Genomic DNA, 22,110 nt, shown 5'->3' with positions numbered 1-22,110 from the left:
AAATGAATGTCTTGTCTGAAGTCCAATCCCATATTTTAAACTTCATGTTGGGTAGACATTGAAGAAGAAAAAAGAAAAGAAAAAAGAAAGGTTTAGGTAAATAACATGTTGGGCTTGCTGATGTTTGGATTTTTGAATGCCATTTCACAAAAGTCTGATTGATGAGATAATCAATTCGCATTCTTGAGAAATAGTTATAGTTAAATTTTTTTTTTGTTGAATAAATGTTGAGAAATTTAGTTCTTAGGAAAAAAATTTGCCATGTAAATGTGTTTTTTTTACTGAATATGAGAAATTTAGCTTTATGTCCATTTTTATCATTATACACTGGTACAACACTTTTAACAGTAAATTTACCAAACACTCAAACATTATTTTTCATACCAGCAACACTTTTTAAAACATGATTTACCAAATACTCAACTGCTTTAAATCATAGCTGATTATTCTCACAGAATAACTAAAAGTGATTATTCTCACAGCACAGCAATATCAAACTGGGCCTAAGGATTGAGTTTATCTTTTAAGAGAATAAGGCAATCGGTTTATGAGCTATCTAGCTACCTCCTAATTATATTAATTTAAGATTTCTTTTTTCTTTTTAACTTAAATGTTTGACTAGAGGTTGGCGCTTAAAATTACAGTTGAATATATATAGCCGTAATCACAGGTTCCAATTAAAATTGTTACTTATTTTCAAAACATTTATGATGAAATCATGAACAATTCTGCATATCTATGCATATCATGAGATTCATGACATATATAGCACCTTATCCCCATTTACTCGATATATATGGTACGTCCCAACTTATTTGGTGCTGAATATGATATATAACTTTAATATATATGGAAAAAAATTAGAATTTAAGATTTATTTTGATTTAAATGAATAAAATCTAATTGAGACAATTTAAAATTTAAAATTCAAGGCTTTCTATCTTTCACATCTTGTGTGTACGTTATTCATAATAAATACAAAATGTATTATGATGGATCAATGAAAATCAGTTAGCAATTCAAACTTTCACATCTAAAGTAAGTGAGTCTTTTTCGACGGAACTTATTTGCAGCTCTTCCTTAATTCCTTAATTACTAATTAACAACTACCTGACCACCAGTTCTGTGTCAAACTGTCAACCCAATCACTAATCTTCTTCTTCCTAAACTATATATATATATATATATATATATATATATAGAGGCTCTATTGTAGAATCCTACAAATAAAATTATTTATAGGATATCTCGTGGAGCCCACTCTCATATATTTCAACAATCCAAACCGTCTATTTTTTAAATCTCTAATTATAGATCATCTTTGTAAAAAATTTGCCAAATCGAAAATTATTTGACTATCTAATTTTGATCAAACAAATAGACGAACAAAATTTTTTCAATAAAACCGTCTATTTGTTTGATCAAAGTTAGATATGCAAATAATTTTCGATTTGGCTAATTTTTTGCAAAGATGATCTATGAATATAAGTCTGAAAAATAAATAATTCGAATTGTTAAAAAACTACATAGAAGTGGGCCCCATGAGATATCATACATTTAGTGTTAAATGTAATATCCTACAATAAAGCATTCCTCTATATATATATATATATATATATGTCAATTTTTCTTGCCAATACATAAGGAAGTATGTGATCAATTCGTGGTCAAACTATATATAGTTTGACTTGCTCAGCGCGCTCTACCTGACTAGTTATTATTCTCGATATATAAATCTATTCAGCCTCAAAAAGTAAAACTGACCGTTAATTTTGCAACAGAAATAGCAAGCAACTTCGAGTGAGTCTTCGGTGGGGCTTGCCCCAAATGGGGCAAGCCCCATAGAAGATTTATCCAGCAACTTCCAGAAGAATAATGTCAAAATGTGTGCGTGGCTTCTGAGGGTACTAGGTTGAAGTGGCCACATGGATACGGTACTTTGTCAATATAAAATAAGATGATCGAGCTTATTTGTAAGTTGCAAATTAATTCCAAGAGCAATACAATGACAAAATTTACACTCGTTCATTTTTCACCTAGTAGGACAAACTTAGACTTTTTCACGACAGTTGAACAATGAAAGAAACAGTTAAAACCATTTACGTTTTTTCTTTTTCTTTTTTGTATTTGAAAGCATAAGATGTCGATTGACATATAATTGTCCAAAACAATGAACCCTTTCCACCACGCCACTTGTAATTAATTAACGTGCGTTTTGACCCCTTGGCATATTCATGCATGTTAATTGGCAAATAATGCAAATTGCGCGCAACATTCATGCATGTATGTTCACATATATTCATGCATGTTAGCAAATAATGCAAATTGCATGCCCTTTTATCCTTGTTTGGTAGTGAACAAAATCCTCACCATTTACTCACTGCCTTATCCCCTACAAGAATTTAAGGTAAATTCGGATATGATCAATCCTTTGCAAACCTCACATAGGTCAACTTTAATGCTTTTACATATACCTTGAGAATTTGAACTTAACATATCTCAATTTAAAGTATATATCAATTTACAGTTTGTGCCATGATCTATCTTATCTTTAATTCTTTATATTAATGAACCACCCGTGTTGTATACTATTATTCACAATTCAACCAATTAGTGCAGTTGTTGAGTAGTTTAGTTGAAAAGATCATGTAATTGCCCACTTTCTATCCAAATTCGATCCCTCCTCCTCTCAAAATCAGAAAAAAAAAAAAAAAAAAACCAATTAGTTACAATGAAGAATTCAATTGGCATCTTACATATGTATTGTCACATTTTTTGGTAGTGCACGGATTTGTGAACTATTGGATACGCGTTTAAATTCGTACTATATTCGAAGTCTAGGTACTGGTACTCCCATGTGGACGTACGTATGGCCCCGAATTTAATTACAATATTAATGAAGCGTGCCCCTTCCTGTTTCCTGTGACATGCATGGACTCATGAGAAGATGCATGACTTTCTCAAAGGCGTGCTTTGACCCAATCGGGTCCTTCTAGACTGCGAACACATGCATACATCATATATCATCACACAAACACAACGGTCAACTTTTATCTGATAAACTGTCAAAAGCCCACTTGCCGTACAAGTCTTCCATGCACCACAATTTCCTTCCAGATCCACCTGCTTCCCCATTATATATAAAAACCACAGCTAGCTTCGACTAATAATGCAAATTAAACCCACTCCAACCCAACCTACTCGATCTAGAGATCTCTTAGCAGAAATTAAGAAACCCTTGTTTGCTGCCTTCAAATCGATCGATTAAGCAAATTAAGTAATTATTGTTTTTAATGTCGGGCCGCGGTAGAGAGCAGTGTGTGAAGGTTGTGATCATCAACACCAAGTATGTGGAGACAGATGCCATGAGTTTCAAAGATGTGGTGCAGAGTCTGACTGGGAAAGACTCGAGGGTTGCGTATGAAGTACAGGAGCCAAATGCAAAGACGAGCCAGTACTTTTTCAGAGATGATCAGCAGGGAATCAATGGAATTGGGAGTACTGCTGTCAACGTTGGAATGTCTAGGACTAATTCAGTTTTGATGAGAGATTTCTCGTTTAAGGAGTTTGACAGATTGCTTAGGGAGATGCCTCCAATGGAGGAGTTTTGGGCTGATTAATTCATTCTTTCCAAAAATACTACTACTAGCTGTATATATTTATTTATATATATGTATGCTCTCAGCCTCTCATATATAGCGTACTGCATTACGTTGATTTTTTTATCCATTTTATATATTCAAATATTAATTATTCCTTCTTTTATATACTATCTATATTCATATATATAATACATAATTAATTAGTATTCTCTTACCAAATCATAGCTCCATCTCCATGCCTCCATATAACAATAATCCAGATTTAATTTGGAAGAAGAAGAAGAAGAAGTTGCGTGTACTTAATTACGTGTCACTGTGGATGTATGCGCGCGGCTGACAATGATTGATATTTCTGAAATCTGATTTGGTGGCTCTATCTTTGTCACGCAAATGTCTGTGACTATCACTCGTTTTTCTTCACATATATTATACCACTAGCTAGGTTGGAGTGCTGGACATATATGGACCATCTGCTAGTTGTTTTTGCATTATTTAACGTAATTTCAATTTTATATTACAACATCCAATGATTGTTCTGTTTGCTTTTTCCCTTTTAATTAGTAAAAATTAAACTTTTAGGGATCTCTAGTATTATTCATATTTATAAAAATTTAATTTAAAATTAATTGCCAAACTATGTTGAATATTATGAATTCTAGATTTCTACTCTTTTCTCTAGGAGTGAGCACGGTACGGTATGAGACGGTATGAGCCCCATATTGATACCTACCAAAATTTTTATTCGATACGGTATTGACATTTTTAAAACTGGTACTATACCTTAAGTGTTCTATGAATTCGGTATGATTCGATATGGTTTTGGTATGTGCCAACATTTTAAACTTTTTTTTTTTTTCAAAAAGCAACATTTAACAACCAAAAAGACATACTCTCAATCCCTTGCACTTTTATTCTTACATATTAATTGTCAATCTTTTGCTAGTAATTGTCTAACTCTAATATTACATTGTAAATATTTGGCTGTATAGAATTAGAAATCACAAACAATAACAGCATAAAATAGAATACAGTGTGCACTGAGTTATTCAGTTACAACTTACAAACAAGAAATATTTTTTCCCAACCAAAAGATAAAATAAAACCCAACCTGACAGTCCTCAAAACCAAAATAGTTAAGCCTTATGGCTTATTACAAAGTACAAACAGTCAAAAACAATAGTAGTACTTAAGCCTTATGGCTTATTAGTTATTACAAGCAGTCAACACAAATACACAATGGTAGTTAGTACTTAAGCTTTATGGCTTATTAATTACAAACAACCAAGACAAATACACAATAGTAGTTATTACAAATAATAAACACTACTTAGTTAGTACTTGCAGGCTACAATATCACTAAACAGTCTATACTATTTTCCCTTTCTCTTTGCCCAAATAGCCACTAATATGGCAACACCTAATTAAAAATATTAAATAACTAAATTAAATATAATTTGGTACGGTACGGTATATTACGGTATTGAAAATTTTATACCTATACTATACCGATTTAGAATTGGTACAATACGGTATGTAATCGGTATTATTTTTCAGTATAAAATTGACACGGTACGGGTTCGATTTCAGTAATAAATGCCCACCCCTACTTTTCCTGAACAAATGGGCCATATTTGTTTTTAGTGAATATATAATTAATGATATCAATTTATTATTATTATTATCAATCCATTCTATATAGGCCACACTCATGACTCAACAACCTCGTTGACATATGCCAGACTCGAGAGCCCTTCAAGAATTAATCCGGCTTCCAATGAGTGCACAATTTTGGCTAATTATCTCACGAAAATCATGCTTAACATAGAACTTATTATGAATTCTACATTTGGTGCGAAATTTTATTTCTATCACATTTATTTAATTAGGTAACATATATAGCCATTTTTAAAAAATATCTCGGGGATATTGATGCAGAGCCATTTGCAGAGCATGTAATCAGGTCAAATTTTCATTTAAAAGAAAAAGGTGAAGAAAATTGTGAATTTGTGACTATTGCAACGGAAGTTACTATGGACCATGGTTAGGTTTCATTGGACAAAAGGACAAAAGGACAAAATAAGAGCAAGACATATAAGACATAGTTGCACCCTCCTTAACCAATTTAGATAAACAACCAGCACCACCCATTTACACTTTAAATGGATCAAAACAAAATAACCCATAAAATATATCAATCGTTGTGACTAGCTTTGTTCTCCCCTAGGGCCATTTGGTTACACAATATTATCGATCTTTTCTACCACCAGATCCATAGAGCATGATAAATATTAGCTTGTATACATTTTTATAGCCTAAGATATATGAAAAATCGATTTTGGTCAGCCAATTCATGGGCTTGATGATTTAAGAGCTTGTTTGATAGTATTTTTAAAAATCTTAAAAATACTTTTAAATAGTAAAAACGTTATTATTTATGTTTGGCAAAAAAAAAAAAGAAACGCTTTTGGGTCTTAAAAGAACCTAGAAATACTTCCGGGTGAACATCTATTAGGTGTTTCCTTAGGAAGCGCTTCCAAATATATTAATAAGAAGCACTTGAATTTTTTTTAAAAAAATCTATAAATTTCTAACAAAAGCACTTTTAATAAAAGCGTTATTAAGCAAAAAGCTTCTTACAAAAACACTTCCAACCAAGTCCTAAATCATACAAAAAGCAACCATTTCATGGGCCATACAATTTACTTTCTAGAAATGAAAGGCATAAGATTCCTACCTAAAATCATGGGGCGTTGAAAGCACCCACCCTTGATTAATATTCATGTATATATATAAACTGACATTATCTCTCTCATTTTATTTCTTTATTTAACAAGGTTTGTCAACCAATGACTATGTAAAGGTTATATATACTAGGACTAGCTAGCTAGTGTTTGTCAGAAAGTGGTGTGGATATGACAACTCAATGTTAATTCACACACATATATATATATATATATAAATGAGTGCTCTAAAACTAACTAATTAGTAAATTAATATGAAACTAACCATACTTTTGGGACAACCACATAACTAATTTCATAATCTGAACTATCAATTATTTAGGTCATACTTCAAAAATCATCATTACAAAAAATCAACTAAATCAAAAATCATTTAGTCATCTAATTGAAATCAAATAAATAGACGATCAGTGTTTTCGATAAAAGTATATAAATAGTTGTTGTTATAATCAAATGACTAAATGACTTCCGATTTTAGAGATTTTTTACAATGATGATCTTTGAAGTATGACATAAAAAATAGACGGTTCGAATTTTGAAATTACATTATGCGATGGGCCCAATATGGTGGTTAGTTTTGTATTAACTTACTAATCAGTTAGTTTTAGAGCATTTTATATATATATATATGCAAAAATGACTACTAATTAATCATGTGGTTATATTTTTGAATTTGCTGCCCGGATGATTATATTACCAAACCATATGAATTTAGTGTGTCAGAAGCATAAATGAATGCATATTATTGTGATTCTTCTTTGAGCTTAATTTTTTTCTTTCTTTGGGTATGGAAATTGGAAAATCAACCCTTTTTGTAGCATTTCCAAAAATTGGAATGAGTAAGGCAAAAAAATGGAGCTCAAATGAGCTATCAAGCTTCCTATTTTAAGATAATTGGAATTTGGCTCCCTAGAAATGAAGAGCCTAGTTTTTTTTAACAAAATGATGGGTTTTGATGTTCTTTCTTCACCTTTATACTAAAAATGAATCATCAAGACTTCCTTTCTTTCTCCACACTTATATTATTATGCAAAGCCCAATCATCATCACCAAACAAAATGCCAGTGGTGAGCAAGCACATTAGCACAATGTAAGACCAAATGAACAAAACACCTCTATTTTTCAGTCAAACCAAATTAACACATCGGACAAACTAAAACTTTTTTTAATTGAACAAAATGAGGGGAAAAAAGCGCGCGTGAGGACACGCGGGAGAAAGGGAAGTACTGCTTTAAGCCCTTTTACATATTCTTTTCCTCGTCGACCACTCCACCGTCCCTTGCCTACTCACTCATGCCTTGCTTCCGTCCCTCCCCTCTCTTTCTCTCTCATCCGATAAAAGTTCCGTCGGATACACTTCGGAGGCCGAAAGAAAACAAACACTAACAGCAAAATAAATTAAAATAAAAACCGGAAAAGCATTTTAAAACTTTAATTAAAAAAAAAAAAAAAGCAAGAGAGAAAACTTTTCTGTCTCTCAGAGAAAGTTCTAATCGTGTTCCTCTTCCTCTTAACAAACCACTCCGACTTCATTTCCTTTCTCAGAGAGACTCTCTCTCTCTCTCTCTCTCCGTGATATCATCGAAGTCTTCTTCTCTTTGCTTTCAAGAATTGAAGTTTCGTTTTCAGTTTCCGATTTCTGGTTGCTTCTTCTACGCTTCTGAATTTGAGAGACGCAGATAAAGAGTACGTTTTGTTTCCCACCACGCCCTGTTGAATTGTTAATTGTCTTATTCTGCTTCGTTTGCGTCGTTTGCAAGTGAGGTTTTGTGTATTTGGAGGTGAATTTGGGGTTTAGGTTCGATTGTTGTGCTTTTTGTTTCTGCTTTTGCTGCCGCCGAATGTGTTTCGGAGGCAGATTGCTTCCAATTCAGCCTCAGGGGGTGTTCCGCCGCTTAAATTAGGGTTCTTTATGTTGTTCCTGAAATTTCGGAGGTTTTCAGTTGAATTCTGCTTCGTTTTCTTCATTTCTTGCTGCTTTCGTTTCTTTTTCAAATAAATTTCCAGGCTTCGTGTTTAGATTTTATGGTTTTGCTTTCGTTCTTAGGATTCTGGCAATGTTTTTCAGAGAAAATTGCTGCCAATTGAACCACGGGTTCAGAGTCTTGTAGTAAAGACGATAGGGGTTTGGTATACTGTTGGTTTGTTAGGGTTCTTGGTGTAGTGTATGTGTGTGACTGTAGTGTAAATTCGGGAAACATCGTTGGGTGTTTTTGTGCGTTATTATTTGCTTCTTTGTTCTTAAAGAAAAGCATTTGGAAGACTTCAAGTTTTATGTTTATGTCTTTTCCTATGTGTTCACTTTAATATGACTGCGGCAATATTATTTGGCACCAAATTGAGGTAAATTGAAATGATTATTATAAAGTTTAATATGGTGACTCTTGTTAGTACATAGAATTATGATTTTTGATATTTTGTTAATAACATGTATTGGAGTGGATGAACTTTTCCTTTTTGTATTTTCTTGTAGATGACTTTGTACTGAGGTTGTTGCTCTTGCTTTAATCAACTGCAGGATTGCAAGGATTTTTTTTTTGGGGGGGCTGCAAATGTTGGCTATTCAATTGAAAGCATTTTGCTGGTGTGTGTAAATTGTGTTGTAAAACAATAGTTAATACCATATTCTAGCTTCTTATTGAAGTCTTCCCAAATAAAATAGAGTTTGTAAGAATGCTTTTGTTGTTTATAGAAATTGGTAACTGTGAGAAATTGGTCTGTTATTCTTGTTACCGTGGTTGATTACTTTCAACAAACTGAAGAATAAGTGAATAAGAAGAGAACCATATTGGATGGGTAATAAGCTCGGAAGAAGGAGACAAGTGATTGATGAGAAATACACAAGGCCTCAGGGGCTTTACCACCATAAAGATGTGGATCATAAGAAACTCAGGAAGCTCATACTTGAATCTAAGCTTGCTCCATGCTATCCTGGAGATGAAGAATGCACTTGCGATCTTGAAGAATGCCCAATTTGCTTTCTGGTTTGACTTTTTCTATGACTCTCTTTTTAGTTTATTTGGCTTTTCCTTCTTGGTACTCTTTCTCCAATGCTTTTTCCTTGCTTTGAAAATTGAAGAAAAGTAGGCAGAAAGAAGAGAAAATATTGTAAATTACCGTCTATTTACTGCTGTCACAAGCTGGATTGAGTAACTCATTTTGAATTTGTAAGAATACAGAAGTTTACTTTACAGTCCAAATTTCCCCTTTTCCTTTTTTTGTTTTGTTTTGTTTTTTGTACCATAAAGAACTTTGATTTTCTTCTTCTTAAGTTTTTTTTTGGTGGTATCTTTCTGGTACATGGGTAACTGAGAAATTTGGGTTACCCTAATTTTTCTTAGACACCATCCAGGGAAGAATTCATGGAACATAAATCTATGAAATAGTAATTGTTGATGTTATGTAATACTTCTAACTATCCCATTGCATCTTTTTGTCTTGTTTCAGTATTACCCAAGTCTTAACAGATCAAGATGTTGCATGAAAGGCATTTGTACTGGTAATGATTCTGAAAATCTTACAAATGATAATTTGGCTTAAATATTTGCATGTGATTTGATTAGTCTTCATTGCCCGCAGAGTGTTTCCTGCAGATGAAAGTTCCCAATTCAGCTCGTCCTACGCAGTATCCTTTGCTATTGATGTGATACCTTCAAAGTTTGAAGTGTACTTTAAAATTGAATATTGGAGAGCTGTCATTTTTTTATTTGTTAATTTATGTTCGACATGCTTGTTTTACTTAACATAATGAGGTGTCCTTTTTGCAAAACCACCAATTATGCTGTGGAGTTTCGTGGTGTGAAAACAAAGGAAGAGAAGGGCCTAGAGCAAATTGTAAGAATCAATTTTTCATAATAAAATTGATGCGTAATTGAAATTGTGTGATTGTTCTGCTAATATTGCAGAAGATGGAATTCAGACATTATTTACATTTTATGAAAATCTGCAGGAAGAACAACGAGTCATAGAAGCGAAAATTAGAATGCGGCGACAAGAACTGCAGGATGAAGCAGAAAGAATGCAGAAAAGACAACTAAGCTCTTCAAGCAGAAACATGGCATCAGTAGATGCTGAATACAGCTCGGTAACGGGTATACATTCACTGAGATTGTGGTTTCAATTAGTGTATAATAATGCCATTTATGTAGATAATGATAAAACATCTTTTGGCAGTTCCATCTTCCATGTCTCCTGCAGAAGGAGAGGATATCGTTTCTTCTCAAGATTCATGTGCTGCCTCAATGTTTAGACAACCTCCACCTCCGAGAGTGTACAGGTATAAAGCTATTTTGTAGTTTGTGATGGATTTGGTTTAGAGATAAAGGGTCTTAATCTTTAGTTTCACTTTTATGAGAGAAGTGTCTTTTTTTAGTGAGACTCTTTTTATGAGATAGATCCGACTATGACATGATAATAAATAGGTCGGGCTAGTGTCAAGTAGTACTCAACACGATTAATAAATAGGTTGAGTTAGTTTTAAGTCACCTGACACAATTAATCAAACATGTGGGGTTACGAATTCTGACACGACATGATTTCCACCCCTAATTCTAGTTTCTATTTCAAATTCTGAAACTGCAGGGAGGATGAATTTGATCTGGATCTTGAGGATTTAATGGTCATGGAAGCAATTTGGCTTTCTATCCAGGTAATGGTGTAAATTTGTTGGTCATGAACTGTTTGAAATAAACTTAGCTACAAAATTTTGATGTACCAGAACATTAAAGCTCATTTAACTTGAAATTATAGATCATTGGCAGAGGGATTGTTTTACTTTTTATATATATATATATATATATTCATTTGAAATTTGAAAACCTTGTGTTAATAACTGTTTAAAGTGAAACAAAAAATTCTATAAAATGATTTCTTTTTTTCTTTTCTGAATTTTTATTTGAACTCAAGTATTTGGTTTGTTGGAGTGTTTCTTTGAAGGTAATCAGATTTTAAGTGATTTCTTTTAACGGAGCCTAGTAAGTAATAATTGATTTGATTGGCACCTAATATTGAAATGAAGGTGAGGATTATTCATGTGATTCATGTTTCACAAAGATTTGTGAACCATATCTTTGAGGCTGAAGTGCTTGATTAGCAATATGTATAACATATTCAAATTATTTGAGGGAAAGCTCCATCTATCAAACATTTTTAGTTAAAGATCTCTCTAAATAGATGAGTGGTTGCATTATCTAATCTTTAGATTTAATTATCCTTAGATGTACCCTGTGTTTAGATGAGCAGTTATAAATTTTTGAATTATCTCTGTCATCGTAAACATTAAACAAGTTTCAACAACATAAGAAAATATGGCAGAAGTTCTGATGTAGATTAAATGTATTTAACGATGCAAGAAGTATCTCTGTTACTGAAGTTGGTTAGTTATCAACTAAACTTTACTTTATTGCCATGCATACTGATTGTTTATCGGTTTCAAATAGTCTGAAAACATTTACATGGCTAGATGTAGATCTCTTCGAAGAAGGATCTAACATGATAACCATGATGTATGCAAACCATCCAATAGTATTTCAAACATTTTGATGTCGGGTACATTGATGATGTAACAAATAAATTTATTTCTATTTGTGATAATTACCAAGTAATATTAGTAGTAGTTGAAGTGTCATATTGAATGTTATTAGGTTTCTTCTAGTCTTCTGATTGTCCTGAGCCATATTTCCAGAGGTGTCGTATCTTTGGTTATAAATAGGGTGAAAATTAATGACCAGATGGTTGTCTAAATTAGCAGCTTGGAGAAGTGCAATTGTTGGGGAGTTACCTCAACAATTCTTAATATACCATTTTATCCACTGATGGGTTGGAATTTCCTTCAGGGGTCACTTCATCTCTTTTCCTTATTGCAAGCCTTTTAGCTTTGAGGGATTCTTTTACTCTTTTTAGGCGGCAAATTGAGGATTGCTTTGATAATTGAAGTATTGTTTTGATGAGGATCTGGATTGGCTATTAATCTTTACTTTGTAAATTTCTAGGAGGTTTTGGGTGGCGAAATTTAGAAATTGAGAGAGTTGCGAAGGAGAAAGTTTGCTTGTGATGAGTAAGAATTTATAAGATTTTGTCATTTCGAGACAGAACCATAGGCATTGGATACAAGATTGAGGAAGAGGGATCCTTTGTGAGACTCAGCCACACTAATTGACTCATTTGGCTTGAGTACCTGTTTTTCATTTTACAAAATGGTGCTGCAATGTTTGTGGAATGACGTCTCATTTGGACTTCTTTCCACTTCTAGTTCTTCATAATTTCTGTTAATGATTCAATAATTGTCTTCCAATGCAGAATTGTATCTTACCAAACAATGTAAACCTTTCTATTGTTACATGAATTTAATTTGCATTATTTTCTTTGGGAAATTCATCGTTTTGCTTAACAATGTCTTAGTGATTTGATCCAATCATTAGAGAGGAAGAACTTTCAATAGTAATAATTTTTAGATGGAGTATTTTTGGAACATATATTTCGAATCAAGAACCCTTTGAAATCTCAAATATGAAAACACAAAGATAAGAGGGTTATCTTGAATAGAAAGAGTGGATGTATAAGGTTAATGTTGGGTCCATTCCTAATAGTTCTTTTCCCTAAAATGTAATTGATTTTCTTTTTGTAGTTTTCCATTTGCAATATGTACAAGGTAAATGGGGGGAAAAGGTGCTTCTATTTGCGCCCTTTTTCTTTCCATCACATTCACCCACCCTCTTCTAGTTTTATTTTTATTTGTATCTATATTTTTTAAAAATATGGCCAATGGCCGCATGCCATGACCACCTGCACCATGGCTGTGCGGCATGGAGGGAGGGAGAGGGAGGATACATTTTATTTTTATTTTTAAAAAATAAATAAATAAGTTTAAAGTGGGTATCAATATATTTGGGGGTGATGAGCAGCAAGGTCGATGCAAGAGGATTGAGTTTGTACAAAACTTACTCTGAGAAAAAAAAAAAAAAAAAGTGTTTGATAAGCTAGACGCATAGAAGGCTCTATAATTTGTAAGATTCTATTCTTTATATTTACCTTTGCTTGTTGCTCATGCTATGAGTTTTTTTTTTTTGGTTCTTTCTGCTGCTATTTTCCAAACTCCTCTCTCTCTCTCTCTCTCACACACACACACTCCCAATCTGTGGTATCTATATGATTATATTTACTGCTTTCCTGTTGTGATTACTATTGAAGTGAATTGTATTCTATCTAGCTGTCCAATGTGAAATTAGCTGGTCTTTAACTCTTGCTGAACTGTGCAAAATTGCAGGAGAATGGGAGACACAAGTCTCCAACTTATGTTGATGCTGCGCCGCCTGAGCAATTTGTCACAAGACAAAGTTTTGTTTCATCAGCCATGGCTTCAGTTTCTGGATCATCATCATCACCATCCGGTGGTCTTGCTTGTGCAATAGCTGCCCTTGCAGAGCGGCAGCAAACGAGTGGAGAATCCTCTAGCAATCCTGGTGGTAATGTGTCAGCGTTCAATATGGTTCCAGGCACTAGCAGGTTTTACAACAGGGTGGACAGAGAATCTGAGAATTATCAACATGCAGTGAGCTCTTCTGATGTGTCAATCAATCACGGGATGACTTTGATGCAGGATGATAGAGAATGGAACGCTGACACAAGACGGACGAGTTCTGCAAGCTCTGACACAACAGAAGATGTTGGCAGTACATCTGCACTACCAACAGCGGATGAGATTGAGGGTGACCTTCAAAATGTCCCAGATCCTATTGTTCCCGAGAGTTTTGAGGAACAGATGATGCTGGCCATGGCCGTTTCTCTGGCTGAGGCTAGATCCGTGAACTCCTGGCAGTAGTTTAAGTCAAGCTATAGTGATAGTGAATCCTGAAACAGATATGCTGGCCATGTCAGTTTGCTAGCTGAGTCTCAAGCAAGGGAAACTGCATAAACAACTGCAAGTAACTAGTATAAAGGTCAAGGTAGTGATGATTCTCCCCCACTTTCTCAGCCCCCCCGTCTCTATATAGATGTGAAAGGAAAACAGATTATTCTAGTCAATGAAAGGCTTCTGGTTTTGCTATTTCTTAATGATTTCCACCCTTCAACCCCTCCATTCGAAATGGTCCCAAGGATTGATATCATTTCCTTTCACTTTGTGTAAAATGTATGCCTCATATTTATCGTGTCGACTGTGAAATGGAGTTGTCTCCTGAACATTATAGTGAATAGTGATTCATTTTCCAATGGAAAGTGGCTACTGGTCGAGATACTGTTCCTGGTAGCATCCCATAGTTTGGAGCAGAGCATGGCCACAGATACAGTTTAAGAAAAGGGTATGAATATTGTATAAAGAATTTGCTTTTGAGTCTGGTTAAGCAAGAGGAGAGGGATTTCCAATTTTTTTTTTCCTTGGCAGGGAGTTGCACAGCCCTTGCAAGGCTGCAAGTTGTAGAACTGATTTGCATACAAATTAATTTGATCCTTTGAGTAAAATGAGAAGGGTTAATATAAATATATAATTCGCTATCTTTTTGTCCCGGTAAGATTGATTCGCATGTCATAAGGATTCCATATTTCCATTAGAAGATATGGTGCTTAAGGGAAAAGGAATAAAGCTCCCTATGATGTTTCTTTTGGGTCTATTTGGATGGATTGAATGACCACAAATTCGTCTTCAAAACCTTTTGTGATATGCTTTCTCATATATAAAATAAACAATCAGTCATGCCAGTAAAATGGTCCCCCTTAAAAAAAATCCGTACTCATGAACCAATGTTAACCTATATGTGGTCAAATACTGTTTGTGTTCTTATGTTGAGCCATTACATTATTTTTACAATAACCATATTTAAGTTTTGAGACAAACTGACAATATTATTATAAAAAAAATGCTATATACATCATATTTTCGAAATTTAATGCCATGATCGTATCATATATTTATATGACAACAATATGTTAATTATTATATAAATTATGGTTATAATAATGGATGTGTCAAGTACACATTAACATATTTGTGTAGTATTACTCCATGGTTAAGAAAGAAGCTAATCAAGTCATGAGGTTTAGATGATGGGGGCATCAATGTATGGGGACATTCAAGTGTTATTTACTTCTCTTTGTTGTATTTATGGAGAACAATGGTATTTGAACCATTAATGTATTGGAGGGATGACCAATCTTAAGTTTTAAGTCAATAAGTCTTAAACTGAATAATGGGAGGTGGTGCTGGATTTATGAGCTTGGGCCTTAGAGTAGGTGAAGAGATATCATAAACATTTAAGTTCCACATGCAGTGTGTCTCTTGGTACATATAGCAGAACTCACTCAGCTACTTCTCTTGCTTCACAGGCCTTGTGATGAACTAAACTTTTGTGGCTACCACCTCACTGTTTCAGGCTTACAGTTTGAGTGAGGACCACATGTGACATGACCTACATTCCTCACTGTTTAATTACATTGTTTGCACAGGGTTCCTATATAGAGAGACAGAAAGGACCACTTGGTACTTGCTATTAATTTGGACTTGCCAAATTTGACTTGGGACCAAAGAAGGGATTCACAACTAGTAAAACATTTGAAACCACCCTTATATATATGTATGTTGGTTTATCTAGAGGTTCAAAATTAAGCACCAGTTAATGCCAGTGCCCTCTTCATGAGTTTTAATAAGAGTTTAGATTACTGCAAGCCTGGGAGCTTCAGGCGTACAAGCTAAGTTAAAACCAACAGATTTTGCTTCTTGTGAAAGTTTACCAATTTTTTATATTGTATACAAACTTAATTAGAGAGAAGCACTTGCCCTTGGAAATTGGGATATATTTGGTAGTACCTTTATATAAGCACTTTTGCTCACATTGCACTGAAAATTCTAAAATGTAAATATTGCATCTGGTATAAACACAATTTTTATCCTTAAAAGTTGGTAAGGTTCATCTTTCTCCTATTATGATATAGTTTTCTATCATTAAATTTAGATGTATATACTTTAAAAGTTTTTCACATTGCAAATTGAACTCCCAAAAAATTAACTAGGATTGACTTGGCACATTAGAGTAATAATAATGTGACCCTTTGCATTATTACAATAGTGAACAACGTTAATTAGCACCAACCACTAAATCATATTACCATTATTATATCTTCAAAACTAAAAGTATGAAATTATGACCAACTTGGAATCTAGTGGGGTCAAGTACATTGATAGCTCACTTATACAATACTATACATTCCTTTTAATTAATATTTAAGTAAAATATTCCAAGATCTCAATAAAAGAGATATGTATCACCACACAGTCGGCACACCAATTTTTTCTTTATCTCTCTAAGCGTGAAAACATATAGATCTATTTGCATGAGTATGAGGTAAGACAATAATATGGCAAAAAAAAGTGTCGTAAATGATTGCATACATATTAGATTGAATCAGATTTAGATCATAACCCAATTGTCAAATTGAGAAATGGTATCAGATCTAGATAAAAATCAGATCTTAAACTGATAACAAGCTTAGTGCAGTGGGTGAAGTCACTTTTGTGAATCTCATTTAAATGTGATCCAAGTGCTGTTAAGATTATTTAACCAAGAAAAGAAAAACAAAGGTGGTGATAGCTAAGCTGCCATTAAATATGTGCAGACCATACAATTGCATTTGCATAGTGATCGAGTAGTAAAACAACTCAGTTTGTGTTGAGTTACAACTTACAAGTCAAAGGGGTGTTTGGGATTTTGGGCTTGTTTGCAAATATTCAAAAGAATAAGGACAAAGGAGATGATTCCAACTTTTCTATTATTTGCATGCACTGCCTAGTTACTGCTGCTTTTCTATATGCAACAACTCTTGAACATTTTTATATGGTCAAAATGCACGCATTGTCATTAAAGAACAAGAAGAAAATGTTGTAATTTTAAAAACAAAGGTTTGAACTTCGAAAAGAGACAAAAAGACAAGAGTAATAGAGTGAGATGTAGGTTGGATTTTCCAAGATCCTTATATGTATAACTTATATTGAATAATTTGAATTATTAGTCCTTTCTTAAAAATTACCCTTTTGTCCTCTTCTTCTTGCACCTTCTTGAAAAGCTGAAATCCACTGTCGCTCTCTCTCTCTCTCTCTCTCTCTCTCTCTCTCTCTCTCTCTCACTACCTTTAATTCAAACTCGAAGCTGTGTCTCTCTCTCTTTCTCTGTCTAGGCTGCATTCATTATATGACACTCTCTTTCTAGCTTTTGGGCAGAGTTTTTACCGCCTAGCCTTCGTGTTTCAAAAAAGAAAATCTGTCAGTTTTGACACCAACCCAACAACCTGTGCGTGCAGCTCAAAAACCATACTTTCTTCCACTCTCTAGCTAATGAGTGGTTTTCTTTCATCCCCATTATATTGCATATTCACAAGGACGGTCTTTCATGGAGTTCTTTCAGTTCAGATGCCACTCAGATTACAAAACAGAGTGTTAGCTTAGACACTGATATTGTTTTGCTGCTACCTGCGTTTATATAGTTTGCAAGGTGAGAACTATATGTTTCCCATTTTTACTTTTCCTCTCATTTTTGGGTTTTGTTTTCTTTACTTTATTGTCACATTTTCTGCCAGTGGGGTGTTTACATGTTAGTGGTCATGTGTTTGGATGTTAAGAAAGAGAGGCAGAGAAGAAAGTAAGAGTTGATGTCTAGTGGCTACCTACCATTCTTCCCCCACAAGTTTTGAGATCCAAAATACTCAAAATTTTCGTTACCATTCTTTACAAACAGAAACATACACAGACACACACGCACAGAGATAGAGAGGTGGTTTATTTTCAAGGATCTGAGTGTTCTTGACACTTTTACTTTCATTTCGACCCTTCAAGAAAAAAAAAAAGTGTAATTTGGTCAACTTGTAGCCTTATCATGTTGTGACCTCTTGATATATAGTTGGTTTGCCCAAATATATAGTTGGTTTGCCCAAAAATTTAAGTCAAATATAGTAAATTTTTGTGGCGCGTGGTTAAGCCTTCTACATAACACATGAGCTTGGTGGTGCCAATTTTGAAGGTGCTATACTGCTATCATATATGGATGATATAACTCGAATCATTACGAAATTAGCGAGTCATGTTTAATTATTGCTTCTAATAAAAAAAAATTATTGCTTGACATGAACTGATAACTTGAAAATGATGACACAACTTGATTGTGACATAAGTTTTTATAGAAGTATCCACTTTTTCAGCCTTCCAGCACATTACAATATTACATGAGCTTTTCAGAAAAACAAAAGAAAAGTGGTGTAATGTTGGAGCCAAAATGCCAAATAACGAGAGTGCCCCTGCCAAATTTCAACCCCAAGAAATAGTTTAGAGCTTCTAGGTTGAAAGTATTCCTGCATTTGATAACTTGGTAATAGATATGATACATGGTGGGTGGGGAAGAGAGGGTTGTTTGCTTTTGCACTGTCCCAGAAGCAGACTAGAAGAGATGTGGTCTATGAGAGGGACATGGGGTTTTGCAAAAGTGAGAATAAGCCTTGAATTGAATAACCACTCACGTGTTTTACAGTTTTTTATTTTTTGACAAACTACAACATAGAATGGTGTTAATGAATGACGTGGTTCAGTTTGGAGAATTTGAACCTTGAGGGTGTGGTTTATGTACCTTGTATGGTTTGTGGTGCCCATCACACTTCAATAGGGTTGAAATCAGAAAATTATTTCAGTTGCAATGTCATGTCTGATGTCTGCATACGAACAAGTTTTAAAACCATATATGTGGCAAAAATATAGAATTAAAAAACACAAGGATCCTATCTTGTAGGAAGCTGTGTACAAAAGTTTCAGAATGATTCTCAAGTGACATTCAAAGGAAGTAGAATATTAATTTTTTTCTTGGAATTTTCTAACAGCAATATATTAGGTGCTCCAGTCGAGGTTCCTTGTTCCGATTTTGTAATTCTGCATCAAAGTGGGTTAAGTCAGCTTTCCTGACTTGGAATGTCATGGAATTCTTATTTGAAAGTTGAAAATTATTTTCCAATAACAGTATTCTATTGATATCCTAGTTATGTGTTTTATTCTAACTATTTTTTTCTTTCTTAGGATCACAACTTAATTTGTGCAGAACACAGGCTTTCAACTCACTAGTCTTTATCTCTTTTCTTCAATCAATATCTTCTAAGCACAACAAATGCCGCGATCAAGGTTAGAGGACTTTGTTTATCATACAAAGTTTAATTTGGGTTTGCATTTAGACATCCAGATGTTTGAATTATTTGATTTTACTACCATGATTATACGATAATTTATTTATGATCATACTTATTGCCAATGAAGCATTCACTTTTCCTGGCCAAAAAAGTAAAGCATTAACTTTCCCTGTAAATCTGTAACTTGGCAATTGGCAAAATGACAAATCTTTAAGGGTTTTCAGGAGGCCTGCCATAAATGATTCCGAAAAAACATGTCCAGAACTCTTGTACACATGTGATGGAGTATATATTTAGCACCTCCTAGGCATGTATGTCTTCACTTTCTTAGCTTAAGAGAAATGAAAGGAGAAAGAAGAATGGGATAGACTGATCAAATTGCAGAATCTTTTGCTTACAATCTTATTACATGTGTTTATGTGCATACCTTAAACTTATGGGTTCAGTCTAAACCTAAGGATCAAGGTTCAGTTATGGAGTAACTCGCCATATCATAATATTGAAGCACCAGATGGGCACTTGTATTCAAATGATCTTAGTCAAAATTATAAGTATGATGCCATATCAGTGCCTAGCAGGTCCTTTTGCTTAATTAGGCCATTATTTTAACTTTAATGGTATATGTATTACATGTCTTAACCTTTATGCTGAGTGATATGTGATTATATAAGGAAATGGGGGTAATATCTGATGGAAATTTCTTATCATGTTTTTGAGGAATAGGGGATCCGAAATGGTTCAAAGGCCATCTCCTCGAGGCTCACATCAGCTCAGGACTTCAAGCTCTGATTCAGATCCACTGCATCATCGACCAATCACTGACCGAAGTCCAAAAGTTGGAGACCGTCGTTCCCCAAGAGGTACACAATCTGATCCACTAAATCAGAAGAAACTTGGAACCCGCCTCGCTGATTTAGAATCTCAACTCGGGCAAGCACAAGAAGAACTAAAGATTCTGAAAGACCAGTTGGCTTCAGCCGAGGCTGCAAAGAAAGAAGCCCAAGAAAAACTGGAAAAGAAAATTAAGAAACCAGTTGTGACTTCTGAGCCAGTGAAAATCCATGAAACACATCCTCCATTGGAAATTCAAGATTCCAACAAAACAGATAGCTGTCCCTCAGATGAAGTTCCAGATGGCAGCCAGAGAGAAACTGATGTGTTTGAAGTCCCAGTAGAAAAAGTTGCAGTTGAGCCCAAGGTTGAACCTGGCGAGACTGATCAGGTGGAAGAAGAAACCAAACCAGTTGACATATCAGCTGAACCACCATCAGTTTTGGAACCAGAGAAACCATCCTTGCATGACTTGGCTTTGAAGAATGATGAGATAAACATGTTAAGAGCCGAGTTGGAAGAGAAGGCAAAGGAGCTAGAAGTGTTTGGTCAAGAAAATGAGGGTTTAAAGAATCAGCTAAATGAAACAGTTTCAAATATCTCATCTGCCCAAGCAAAGGAAAAGGAAATGACCTTGAAGTTAAGCCAGCTTGAAGAAGAGCTGGAAGCAAGTAAAACTAATGCGTCTCAGTTGAATGAGAAGCTGAAAGCAATGGAAGGAGCAAAGGAAGAACTGGAAGCTGAGATGAAGAAGATGAGAGTACAGACTGAGCAGTGGAGAAAGGCAGCAGATGCTGCAGCAGCAGTACTTGCCGGGGGTGTGGAGATGAATGGTAGGATTTCTGAGAGGTGTGGCTCCCTGGATAAACACTTTGGTGGAGTATTTGAGCCACCAGCTGGCGGCTATGCTGGTTTTGTGGGGTTGCCTGCTGATGATTTGGATGATGGTTTTGGTAGTGGAAAACGAAAGGGTTCTGGGATAAAAATGTTTGGTGACTTGTGGAAAAAGAAGGGCCAGAAATAGATAATCTCTTTTTGTATCTCTTGTGCACGCCAATGCTTAACTTCAAAAACCTATTTGCTGTTGATGTGTTTGATGGTGGCAAAACAGTTTCTTACTGTTTCACTTTTGTTAGGCTGTGTGTTTCAGATCTGCCATCTTAGCCATTGTTTTCCTAGTACTTTCAAAGGCTTGTATAATTGTTTAAAATGATCTTCACATGTATTTCAATTATGAGTAAGGCTTTACCCTTATCCAATAAATGGGATATTTTGTTGCTGCCTTGCCTGAATACAATTCTCCGATATCACGTCATATTCTGTACATAGATCAGGACAAAGCAATAAGAGAAACAAATGCATTCTGCAGAAAACGTGCTACCAAAACAATCACATACTGCAGAGAATAAACATAACACCAGCAACTCGATCAGATATTGAAAATCAGAGCAAATCAAGCATATTCTTATTCTGTAAGTCAGTGAGGTTAGCGGAAGTGGGTTTAACATTGAGGGAACTCAATTTGCACCTTATGACTTGGATTATGGATTTGAAAACAACCATGGGGGATCACAGGAATTCCTGAAATTCCTAGTGTTTCTCTCTTCCCAGATATAAAGGCCAAGGAAGTCTCATCGAAGGTCTAGTAGGATAAATTTGTTGAGAGCTCTCTGTTCTCTAATGGTTTGCTTAGTAATATTTATCCAACTTAGTAACTTGAAAAGCCACACTCGAAATAAATATACACACACTTTAGGAGATTAATGAGCTTTAAAAACCATCAGCAG

At 34.5% G+C, this 22,110-nt stretch overlaps 3 protein-coding genes across 7 annotated transcripts; all 3 read left to right on the top strand.

Annotated features, from left to right (window-relative positions):
* Window positions 1-3,164: 3,164 nt before the first annotated feature.
* Window positions 3,165-3,765, top strand: LOC147297797 (VQ motif-containing protein). The gene has a single exon (XM_086243220.1). It carries the CDS (start codon window positions 3,294-3,296, stop codon window positions 3,618-3,620), a length of 327 nt encoding a protein of 108 aa, XP_086099346.1. The 5' UTR covers window positions 3,165-3,293; the 3' UTR covers window positions 3,621-3,765.
* A 3,894-nt stretch (window positions 3,766-7,659) lies between these two features.
* LOC147297796 (E3 ubiquitin-protein ligase DA2L-like) lies at window positions 7,660-14,672 on the top strand. Of its 2 annotated transcripts, XM_086243207.1 has the most exons (10): window positions 7,660-8,029; window positions 8,862-8,927; window positions 9,036-9,327; window positions 9,791-9,842; window positions 9,923-9,968; window positions 10,096-10,177; window positions 10,293-10,434; window positions 10,517-10,619; window positions 10,925-10,991; window positions 13,608-14,672. In XM_086243207.1, the coding sequence occupies exons 3-10, from the start codon at window positions 9,136-9,138 to the stop codon at window positions 14,160-14,162; spliced, it is 1,239 nt and encodes a 412-aa protein (XP_086099333.1). In that variant the 5' UTR covers window positions 7,660-8,029; window positions 8,862-8,927; window positions 9,036-9,135; the 3' UTR covers window positions 14,163-14,672. The 2 variants fall into 2 exon arrangements, with proteins under 2 accessions (XP_086099333.1, XP_086099323.1); XM_086243197.1 differs by having other exon boundaries at window positions 8,862-9,327.
* Window positions 14,673-17,457: 2,785 nt separating this feature from the next.
* LOC147297795 (interactor of constitutive active ROPs 1-like) lies at window positions 17,458-21,595 on the top strand. Of its 4 annotated transcripts, XM_086255584.1 has the most exons (4): window positions 17,458-17,820; window positions 19,193-19,251; window positions 19,386-19,487; window positions 20,216-21,595. In XM_086255584.1, exons 3-4 carry the CDS (start codon window positions 19,474-19,476, stop codon window positions 21,345-21,347), a joined length of 1,146 nt encoding a protein of 381 aa, XP_086111710.1. In that variant the 5' UTR covers window positions 17,458-17,820; window positions 19,193-19,251; window positions 19,386-19,473; the 3' UTR covers window positions 21,348-21,595. The 4 variants fall into 4 exon arrangements, with proteins under 4 accessions (XP_086111710.1, XP_086111706.1, XP_086111715.1 ...); XM_086255580.1 differs by lacking the exon at window positions 19,193-19,251; XM_086255589.1 differs by lacking the exons at window positions 19,193-19,251; window positions 19,386-19,487.
* The last annotated feature ends 515 nt before the right edge of the window (window positions 21,596-22,110 follow it).

This window comes from Dryas octopetala, chromosome 1 (assembly GCF_963921425.1).
Source record: "Dryas octopetala chromosome 1, drDryOcto1.1, whole genome shotgun sequence".
Taxonomy (NCBI): Eukaryota; Viridiplantae; Streptophyta; class Magnoliopsida; order Rosales; family Rosaceae; genus Dryas; species Dryas octopetala.
The sequence above is the reverse complement of the archived record's forward strand: the minus strand, read 5'-3'. Positions and strand labels throughout refer to the sequence as shown.